The 10355-nt window shown below is 48.3% G+C and overlaps 1 protein-coding gene across 3 annotated transcripts in view; it reads right to left on the minus strand.

Annotated features, from left to right (window-relative positions):
* GLRX3 (glutaredoxin 3) overlaps positions 1-6825 on the minus strand; it is a 31026-nt gene extending 24201 nt beyond the window's left edge. The window contains exons 1-3 of one of the 3 annotated variants that reach the window (XM_059051002.2): positions 5950-6180; positions 5488-5576; positions 895-1003 (exon numbers count right to left, since the gene is read on the minus strand). In XM_059051002.2, coding sequence (XP_058906985.1) covers positions 895-1003; positions 5488-5546 — 168 coding nt within the window. In that variant the 5' untranslated portion in view covers positions 5547-5576; positions 5950-6180. Of the gene's footprint in view, positions 1-894; positions 1004-5487; positions 5577-5949; positions 6181-6704 lie in introns of those variants that run through there. The other 2 variants (XM_059050991.2, XM_067024200.1) reach the window with 2 other exon arrangements.
* Positions 6826-10355: the final 3530 nt, after the last annotated feature.

A 10355-nucleotide genomic window follows, 5' to 3' on the forward strand; every position in this document is an offset into this window, starting at 1 on the left:
GCCACCGCAACGAGAAGCCCACGCACCGCTACGAAGAGTAGCCCCTGCTCGCCACAACTAGAGAAAAGCCCGTGCGCAGCAAGCAAAGACCCAATGCAGCCAAAAATAAATAAATAAATTTATTTTAAAAAAATAAAAATAAAGCTTTAGTTTCCTGTCTGCTTTTTTAAATACTAAGGATTCAGCTTTCTCCCTTCCCAAAATTTCATTTCTAAGATATTCAGCTCCTATTTTGGCCCTGCTGCCTAAATGAGTACTAAATCCTGACTGATAACGTTAAATGTGCTTAAACCAAGTGAGCTAATCCAGTCACAACTCTCACTTTCCTAGTACTACCTACCCAAGAAAAGAGACTAGGAACGCAGAGCATGCACAACGGAGGTTTAAAAAAAGGCAGCGAGGGAGAGACTGGCTTCCTTTTCCTCTGCTTCCCCACAGGTCAGAAGAACCCCGTTTCTCCAGCCCTGACAGTAACCTCGTCCTACTTTCCCCCTCCTTACAGCGGCCTTCACACACCCTTTCTGAATCACTTTCCGTGTCACACCTAGCTTTTCAATGAAGTAAGTCTTGTTACTATGTTTACAATATTAAAACCACAATTCCCCCAAATGAATGATCTCATCTGCTTTTTGCCCACGTAGACACTCCCCCGACTGCCATCCTGTCCTCCCAACCAAGGACGTGTCAGGGAAAGTGTGGTGAGTTTTACAACACTCGGTACTTGAAAAATGCAAAACCGTTTTAAGATGTGTAAGAATAATCTACTGTGATTCCCAGCACAGCTACGAACATGAGGAATCCCACACCAGTCCTCCCTTGTATGTTAATAAAATGTAGTCTAACCCATAAATCAGAATTAAATTCTTAAAAGACATGACACTGGAAATACAGTACCTTCACAAATGAGACCTGGGGGTGTTCCCTGGCTAGCTCTGCCATCACGTCGTTCATCTGAGCACACTGTGGAGCCCATGGTGCCCAGAAATGGACTACAAGGAGGGACCTGCAAATCCATAAAATGCAGTTTTTAAAAATATAGTCGCTTTAGAAATAAGCAAATACTGATGCAGATCAAATTCTATTAGCAAAGAAACCTGTACAGGGACCGCCTGAACTGTTTTTGTACTGCTAGAATCTTGTTATGTTAAACACAGAAATATAACTTGCAAGGTCTTGAGAATCTTTTGGATGAATTTTCAAGTTAATGGTATTTCTTGAGTCAATACTTAGCTCAGATGAAGTGGTTCTGAATATTCATCCACCTCAACTACTAGCCACATAAATTAACTCTATTTTGAGACCCTTAGGAAAGAAAGATGGAAACTAGATTTCTGTAGTCAAGGCACAACGTTTGTGCAAAATGACTGTATGTGCGTTACTACTATTCATGTTCGTATTTACTTTTTAGACATGGTACTGTGATGAGGTGACCATAGGAATAGAAATAAAATGTTGTAAATGAAGGTATATAACCAGAAAACAAAGGGGAAAAAAGGGAGCTGCTTTTCACATACTTTTTTTTATTATGCTACAGAAGATTATCTAAAAATTGATAGAATGAACAGACAGAATAGCGATTAATAAATTGTCAATGAAATTCTCAGGAATCTCAGTATGTATCTATCAACTATTTTCATATAAAATTATCTTGGCAAAGATATATTTAAGTCTATCCTCATACCCAACTGAAAAACCCTTCAGTTTTACAGAATTCCAAATTCAAATATAATCCCCCTTGACTACAAAAAAATCTGAAAATCCAGGAAGAAAATACATTGAAAAATATGCTACACGGAGACAAGAAACAAGGACAGCTAGCCCTGGGCAAGGAAAGGAATAGAATACTTGGCTCATGTGAGCTAAGTATTGAGAGAAGCAGGAGGAGCCTACCAAGTAGTGTTGGGGGCCAGAAGCCGAGGGAGGCACTGGGGACTTCAGAGAGCGGGGGGCAGGATTTGGTGGCACTGGAGCACAGTCTAAATTTCAGTACCTCCAAGTTTCTGGCTTAGTGACTGACGGCTAGTGGTAGCACTAGCCACGAATCACAGTACAGAAGCTGCCAACCTGAGAGGAAAGGAAGCCTAGTGGGCTGTGATAGTCTGGAGCTCAAGAAAGAAGTCCACGCCTGATCTGCAGATCTGGGAATCAAGAAACAGCGCCGGCACCATGCTCATCCATGCAGGAGGACAAAGAGGAGGCCGAGGGCAGAGCCTCTGGGGCTCATCAACACTAAGTTAGGACAGACGGTGGTAAAGGAGCCCTGGTGGTAGACCAGAGAAGGGACCTAAGAGGCACACAGCAAGGGTCTCCCAGAAGTCAAGAAGGAAGGAGAGACAATCATCAAATGCAGCAGGAAGGGCAGCCAGCAATAGTGAGAGTTAAGTCCAGTGGATGACACAAGCAGTGTGTGGACCACTGGACTGAGGATGAGGAAGCAGAGATGGCTAGAAACGTACTCTGTAAACAGAGACTGGGCTGTAAACAGAGAGAGAGCAAGGATCAAGACAGGACCAAGGAATGGGCTTTTTTCAATACAAGAAAATTTTCATCGTTTATTTTGTGAGGGAACAGTGCAAATGGGGAGGGAGAGGCTGAACACACGAGAGACAGCTAAGGATTCAAGGTCTCAAAGGTGGCAGGAGAGGGAAATTGAGAGCAGAGAAGAACTCGCCTTGAGAAGAGGGACAATCTCCTCCAGGTCAGGAGCAAAGAAATCATGAATGGGTGAAGCTGGGCTTCCCTGGTGGCGCAGTGGTTGGGAGTCTGCCTGCTGATGCAGGGGATACGGGTTCGTGCCCCGGTCCGGGAGGATCCTACGTGCCGCAGAGCGGCTGGGCCCGTGAGCCGTGGCCGCTGAGCCTGCGCGTCCGGAGCCTGTGCTCCGCCACGGGAGAGGCCACGGCAGTGAGAGGCCCGCGTACCGCAAAAAAAAAAAAAAAAAAAAAAAGAATGGGTGAAGCTACAAGTAAATGTGTAGGTGTCGGGGGAGGGGCAAGTCGAAGAAGAGTTCTGGAAGATGCTTCTGGAAGTCCTGTTTTCCAGGTAGGAAGCAAGGTCATGTGCTGAAACGAAGGAAAATGGAGAACAGGGGTCACACACAGGAGCGAGGAAGACCGAAGGGCTGCCCAGGGGCACACAAGAGTAATGCAGGAGGCTCTAAAGGCAGAGCCACCTAAGGTGGGGAAGGACACGTGGCAGGGCCCCTACTCCATGGGTTCCCAGTGCAGCAGCAGAAGGCAGGAGCCTCAGCGTGTGGGTAGGTGAGCAGAGACTATGGAGGAAGTATTTCACCAACCCCTGCTGCCTCTTCCTCTCCGGCATGCAGCTAGACTACAGCTCTCAGTCTCGCTTGTGTCCCGGGCTGGAGCCCCGGAACTGAGCTGTGGCCAGTGCGTTGCGGGGCAGAAGTGAGCTACCTGGCCCCGCAAAGCCTCCCGCGTGAGCCCCGGCCTACTCCAGCCTCCTCTCACAGAGCTTCTGCACAGCGTGGCGGGGGGCCTCTGGGGCCTAAGGGATGGTGGGAAGGAAGACAGGCCCACGAAACAACTGCACAGAAATGTTCACAGCAGCCTGGCGCGTAACAGCCGAAACCTGCAAGTAACTCAATGTCCACAAACTGGAGAAACTGCTGTATATTAACACAACGCAATACCACTCAGCAATAAAAAAGGAACCAACTACAGATACACGGCAGCATGGATGAATCCCCAAAATACACTGAGCACAACAACCCAGACACGAAAGACCAGGAGTTCTGCGACTCCATTTACATAAAGTCCAAGAAAAGGCACAACTCATCTACAGTGACAGAAAGCAGATCACTGGTGGGGGATTACTGGAAAGAGCCTAAAGAGCATTCTGGGGCTCTATATTCCTGTCCTGAATGTTGGTCACTTGTGTTAACACAAATGTCAAAATTCATCACACCCAGCAATTAAGATCTGTGCATTTTACTACAGTATATAAGTTAATACCTCAATCTTTTAAAAGTTAGATACCTCTTTTTACCAAACTGAAAAAAAGATTTTTAAAATCGTAATATTCAATGACAAAAAGGATACAGTGAGACGGCACTTTCATATCCTACCAGTAAAAATTAAATTAGAACCTTTCTGAAATTTCAACATACTTACACACTTTCAAGTATCTATCCTACAGAAGTCATTAAAGAGACAAAGATGTACGTATATGAATATTTTCCCAGTATTTCACGTAGCAAATAACTGTAAAAATCTATCGTTCAACAAGATAGTTTTCTTAATGACCATACAATAAAATATCATAAAGCCATTAAAAACCAAATGCCAAAGAATGTTTAATGACATGGGAAAATGCTCACAATGAGTACATTTTTTAAAAATTAAAATAGGCTACCAAACTTTTTAACAGTATGAGCCAACGTATGTAAAAAAGAAAAGAAAAAAGCACACGTACACAACTTAAATTCCATTATTACTAATGTGGGTTGGAAGAGTAATTTAACTTAACTTCCACATCTGTAAAATAGCAGTAACACCCTGGGAGGTTGGGAAGATCAAACAAAAATATACAAGCACTTTGAAAACATTACAGAAAGATATTAATGTTGTTACTTTACATTATCCACAATATTCTCAAATTTAGATGCTTAACTTCCACTTTCCAATTAAGTACACGATGCCTAATATCATAAGGACATAAACCTGAAACAAACATAAACGCTATCACCCTCTCTTGGATTATATGTAAGTATTCTCTCCACCTTCATGGACAGCCCAATATGCAGGGTGCATTGTTTAAGGAAAACCTTTAGAGAAAGAGGAGATTCAAATCCTAACGGCTGTTACGTTAAACAATGTAACGAACCTTGGTTCTTTATCAGTAAGATAATTAGTGATTGATAAACAGTTGTTTCTCTGTTATTACAGGTGTTCTGCTCTTACAGTTATTCCTCCGCAGGTAACACCAACTACCATTTATTAAAATCATATAGTATTAGACTCTGTTAAATATTTTACAAATGGGTAAAAACCTTAATTACTCTGTAAATGGGTATTAATATCCCCACTGTATAGACCAACTGAGGTTTCAGTAACATAAACGTCTGATTATTTGACTTAAGCAAGAACAGTTTTCAGTTCACATGAAATTTTAAAATTGGGAAGTGATGATTTGTAAAGTAGACGTTAAGTAACTACATTAACAAGTACTATTTAATATTCTGAAATGCTGCCATTTTCAGCAAAAGTAACATAGATTTGTTCCTTCCGCAGACGCCAAGCATCACTTCCTCCCCATGTGCCCATTTAAACTCATCACCACGAAAAAGGTATATTGGTTTCCGGATTATTTCAAGTACGGGCCCGTAGCAAGAATTAACATTTAAGTTTTTTCCAACTGTGATGTCTTAATGACTTTTTTTCCTTAAAAAACGACACATAAAATCAAAAATGTGAAACACACAAAAAGCAAAATAGTCCTCCAGGTTACCGTCAACTGAACACTTACGAAGGGCAGGTCCACACGAGCCCTGCTCCTTTCAAGACGCCGCCTCTGGGGCACTCCATTAAGTGGGCCGCCGTAAAATGGGGGCAGAGCTGGATGAATCACCTTTCATCAATGAGTCCACGTCATTCCATTCGCGCCCCCCCCCGCCCCGCCCCACTCCCCCGTTTCTGGCAGTTTCCCAGCAACACCGGAAATGCCGCAAGAGCGGCTCTGGTGAACACCTCTAACTTCAGCACGGCGGGGAAGCCAGACGGGAACTCTCCCACCGCACCCGCACTCCGCGGCTCGCCAGCGTACTCACTACCCGCTTCCAATACGCTTCCACTGCCAGCGAGCCCGCGCAGCCGCGCCGCCGCACGCAGAAGAGCCCGGGCGCGAAGGCGCCGCGAGTGCTCCCGCCGGCCAGGCAGCACGCGTGTCCGTTCCCACACCCCCGGGAGGGCAGTGTCCTACCCCTCTCACCGCAGAAGACACTGCTGAGGCCTGGTTATGAAACGTGCGCAGCGGCTCTGGGGCTGGCTCCCTGGCAATCGGCTGACGCTCCGCCGCCCCGACCGGCCATGCCCCGAGACACCGCCCAGCCCAAGAGCACTCGGCCAGCGGAAGCCGCGAGACCGCCGCGGAGGCCCCGTGCCCGCCCGCCGGCGCCGACTCGCAAGCTCGGGGTTTCCATGTGTTCCCCCAGACCAGGCCTCTTTATCCCGGTGGGTCTCCTTCAGACGCCGTCCCAAGGGCGAGAGGCACGTGGGCCACGCCAGAACGGACCGCGGCTGAGCCCGTCCAGGAAACAGAAGACCCGCGTCCTCGGCCAGGAGAGCAACACAGTGCGGTCTGCCCCATCACCAACACCCTTAAACGCCCCTCGAAAAGGAGGCAGGACCGCCGACCTAGCTAGGCCTTCCTCCGCCGCCCGCCCGTGACGAAGCGGGCGGGGGCCGGGGTCTCCGCGCCCACCCCCGACCCGCGGCTGAGTCCCCGCGTCGCCACACCCCGGGAGCCCGGGCCGAGCGGCAGGGCGGGACCCGGGCCTCGGGGCGCCCGGCGGGCCGGGGGTCTGCGGTTGACCCCGCTCCCCTTCCGGGGCGGGGACCTAGCCTCGGGGTCCGGGCCGCGCCGGCCGCTCCGCCCAGGCCGGGCCGGGTGCGAGGAAGCCGGGCAGCCCGCGCGGCCAGCCCCCGCCGCGTCCCCTCAACCCTGCCGCCCGCCGCCCCGCTCACTTGGCTCGGAGACGCAGCAGCTCCTCAAACTGCCCGGCTGAGCCGACCTCCACAACAGCAGCCGCCGCCTCAACCGCCCCCGCCGCCATGCTGCCGCCGCCAGACAAGAGCAATCGAGCGCGGGCGGTCGATGGGGGAGGGGCCCGGGCGGCTGCACGCGGAAGCCCCGCCCCGCCTCCGGCCCGCGAGCCCTCCGCTCCGCCCTCCAGGCCCGCGAGGAAGCTGGGAGCCGGTGAAACGCGCGAGGTTGGGGCTTACCGGCGGGCCAAGTGAGAGTCCTAGGCTCCTGATCCCCGGGGCTCCGGACTGTCAGGAATCCTGGCCTCCGGGGCTCCTGGATGTCGGGGTGCCGTACGTTCCTTGCAACTCCTACGGCAGCTGGGAGAATGGTGTGTGCGTGTGTGATGTGAGTGTATATTGAACAAAGTGAAATTTTAAGCTAAAAGGAAATTGCATAAAGGTGGGGATGGAATGGGAGGTTAGGGGAAGGGAGGTTGCGCACTCTCCGAACCTCAACACTGACAAGGAGCTTCGAACTCTGTTCTGAAGAGCCCGAACCCGCGCCACCGCGTGGCCCTCCACCGACCCCCGCCCCCGGCGGGGCCATCCCTGTGCGCAGCCAGGGCGCAGACCCGTCACCCACTGTGACCTCCAGCAGCACGGCCTGGGCAGGTGGGCCGCCTCCGGCACCATGGGCCCACCCCCAGGACCCTCTCACTCAGGCCCGCAGGCCCCACGCTCCTCTAACCTCGGGTCTTCCCTGGCTCTCCTTGGCACCTCCTAATGTTGACACTCCAGGCAGTGTCGCTCACCACCTTTGCACCTCCCCTGCCCATAACTCCCACGCACTCTCCGGCCTGGGTAAAATTGTCCATGGTCCTAGTATCCTCAAAAACCAGGGGAACCTCAGCCGCCAGCCAAGGGCCCTCCCCAGACTCCGGAGCCCAGCATGCATCTGCCCTAGGGCCGAGGGAGTCTTTTTGGTTCTCCACAAACTGCACCCTGCCTGCTCTCCAAAGAGCCACTCCTGAAGCTCCCGTCTTACTAACGCCATCGCTTCCACCCAGACACTTGAGGCTACTCCTGGGGGGTCCTCGGGCTCTGTACTGAATTTGAGGGCAGGCCCCATGGATCCTCCCGTGGGTGTTCAGGGAACCTGTGCGCCTTCTACCACGTGCACATCTCACCGGGTTAGAACTGCACCTGTGGTCTCCACCAGCCCCGGTTCTCATCAAGGGCGGGAACTGTGTCTCTGTCCCAGTCCCTAAGAGCCAAGAACGTGGCAGGCGCTCCGTACCTGCTCTCTACCTGCAGCTGGTGGAAAAGTGGGCTTGTGGAGTTTCAAAGACTTATTACCAAAAAAAAAAAAAATATGTAATATATTTCATTGATAATGTTTACAATTGATTGCACGTTGAAATACTACTTCTGATATACTGGGTTTTGTGAAATATATTATTAAAATTAAATTTACCTGTTTCTACCTTTTAAATGTGGTTACTAGAAATTTTTAAGTTACGTAGGTGACTATCATTTGTGGCTCACTTGGTATTTTCTCTTGGGCAGCTCTGCTCCGGTGATTGAAAGTGGTCTTTAGTCACATGTGTGCCTTATCCTGAGAAGTGGGTGTTCCTGAAGATGGTAAGTTCCATTATCTAAAATGCAATAAGAGAGTGGTGAGGAACTGTTTTTGTATCCTGACTTTGGTGGTAGGTACACAAACCTAAACATGATCAAAATTGCATAGCACGAAATACACACAAAGAGTACAAGTAAAACTGGAGAAATGAAAGAAGATGGACAGATTGTATGAATATCATCATCCTAGTTGTGATATTGCACCACAGTGTTTCTTTCTTTTTTTTTTTTTTTTTTTTCTGTATGCGGGCCTCTCACTGTTGTGGCCTCTCCCGTTGCGGAGCACAGGCTCCGGACGCACAGGCTCAGCGGCCATGGCTCACGGGCTTAGTTGCTCCGCGGCACGTGGGATCTTCCCGGACCAGGGCACAAACCCGTGTCTCCTGCATCGGCAGGCGGATTCTCAACCACTGCGCCACCAGGGAAGCCCCACAGTGTTTCAAGATGCTATCTTTGGGGAAAAGCACGGGCAGACTCTCTCTCTGTTATTTCTTATGACTGCATGTGACCCTACAATCATTTTAAAATAAAAAGGTTAGTTTTTTTTTTTAAAAAAGTAAATAAAATCTAGAGATTACTATGAAAAAAATGCACCAGGAGGGGAGAAAACAGCATGCTGCAAAACAAGATGTATGCTCTGATGACCATTTTTAAACAGAATTATATGTAAATAAAACACATAACTCCGTATAGCTAAATTAGCATTAGCAAAGGTCTTCAGAAGGATGTTCTCCAAAGTGTTAGAAGAACTTGTGCCCAGAGAGTGAAAATAGGGAAGTTTTAAAGGGAGGACCTACACCTTTTACATTATATGCTTCCTAGTGTCACCTGCATTTTTTCTTTTTCTTTTTTTGTTTTTTAAACTTCTTTGGAGTCATTCATTGAAATATTAGTATGTTTGGAAACACATCTGCAACAAATGTTGTACAAGAATTATATCTCTAATTTGAAGGAAACTTACACATCAATACTAAAAACATTTCACTTGCATTTTTTTCAAAGAACATGGATGGGCTTTGTAATTTAAAAATAATGAAATTGTAATGCACTAGGGAAATGTGTGATAGTGAATCTTTTTCAAAAAATGCAAGAATCACCCATCTAATGTAACTTAAAAATCCTGATTTTTCCTTCTTTAAATGGAATTTGCTGAAAGCAGGATATACCAGCTAGAGAGCATGCTCCCTACCTTAACAAAATAGTTGGGAAAACTCCCTAAAAAACCTTTCCAATTCTGCCTCCTGCCCTTTTTGCTGTTATCACTATTGATATCAACAGGCCTACTGTTCAGCAAGTGCATCTCTGAGCTTTAAAATGCTCTGATTTCGCAACAAAGACCATTCCCCTCAGCCCTGAGCCCAAGCCACATTTTGGGGGGCTGTCACATCTGAGTTACAGGCAGATAAGGGTGTACACAGCTATACAGTGCTTTTCAGCTTTCCAAAGTCCTTGCTGCTTCTAGATCATGATGCAAAAACATCACTGCCTGTGTTACCAAACCAAACTTGGGTCCTCTCACCCACCCACAGTAAAGCCAATCTACTGACCCCAGGTTGTGGTGAAGAAAAGTGCAGCATTTATCGCAGGAGCCAGGCAAGGAGTCCAGGCAGCTAGTGCTTAAAAGGCCCAAACTCCCCGAAGGCTTTCAGGAAAAGGTTTTTAAAGACAGGGTGAGGGAGGAGGGTTGTGGGGTGTGTGATCAGCTCGTGGACATACTTCTGATTGCTTGGTGGTGAGGTCATCGAGAGTCAACATCATCAACCTGGTTCCAGCTGGTCTGGGGTCTGCATGCTGGTGGGCAGCACACAGTTAACTTCTTCCACTTGGAAGGGGCTTCAGTATCTGCAAAACAGCTCCAAGGACATGGCTCAAAATATTATCTATAGCCCTTGAGGAGGAACTGAAGGCCCTGGACTTTGTTTAAACTATTATTTTGTCTTGCTTGACCATTTTCCTTTCTCTCTGCATTTTCTCACTTCTCTGATTAAAGTTATCCTTTGGAACTCAGGCAAG

This window comes from Kogia breviceps, chromosome 2 (assembly GCF_026419965.1).
Source record: "Kogia breviceps isolate mKogBre1 chromosome 2, mKogBre1 haplotype 1, whole genome shotgun sequence".
Classification (NCBI taxonomy): domain Eukaryota; kingdom Metazoa; phylum Chordata; class Mammalia; order Artiodactyla; family Physeteridae; genus Kogia; species Kogia breviceps.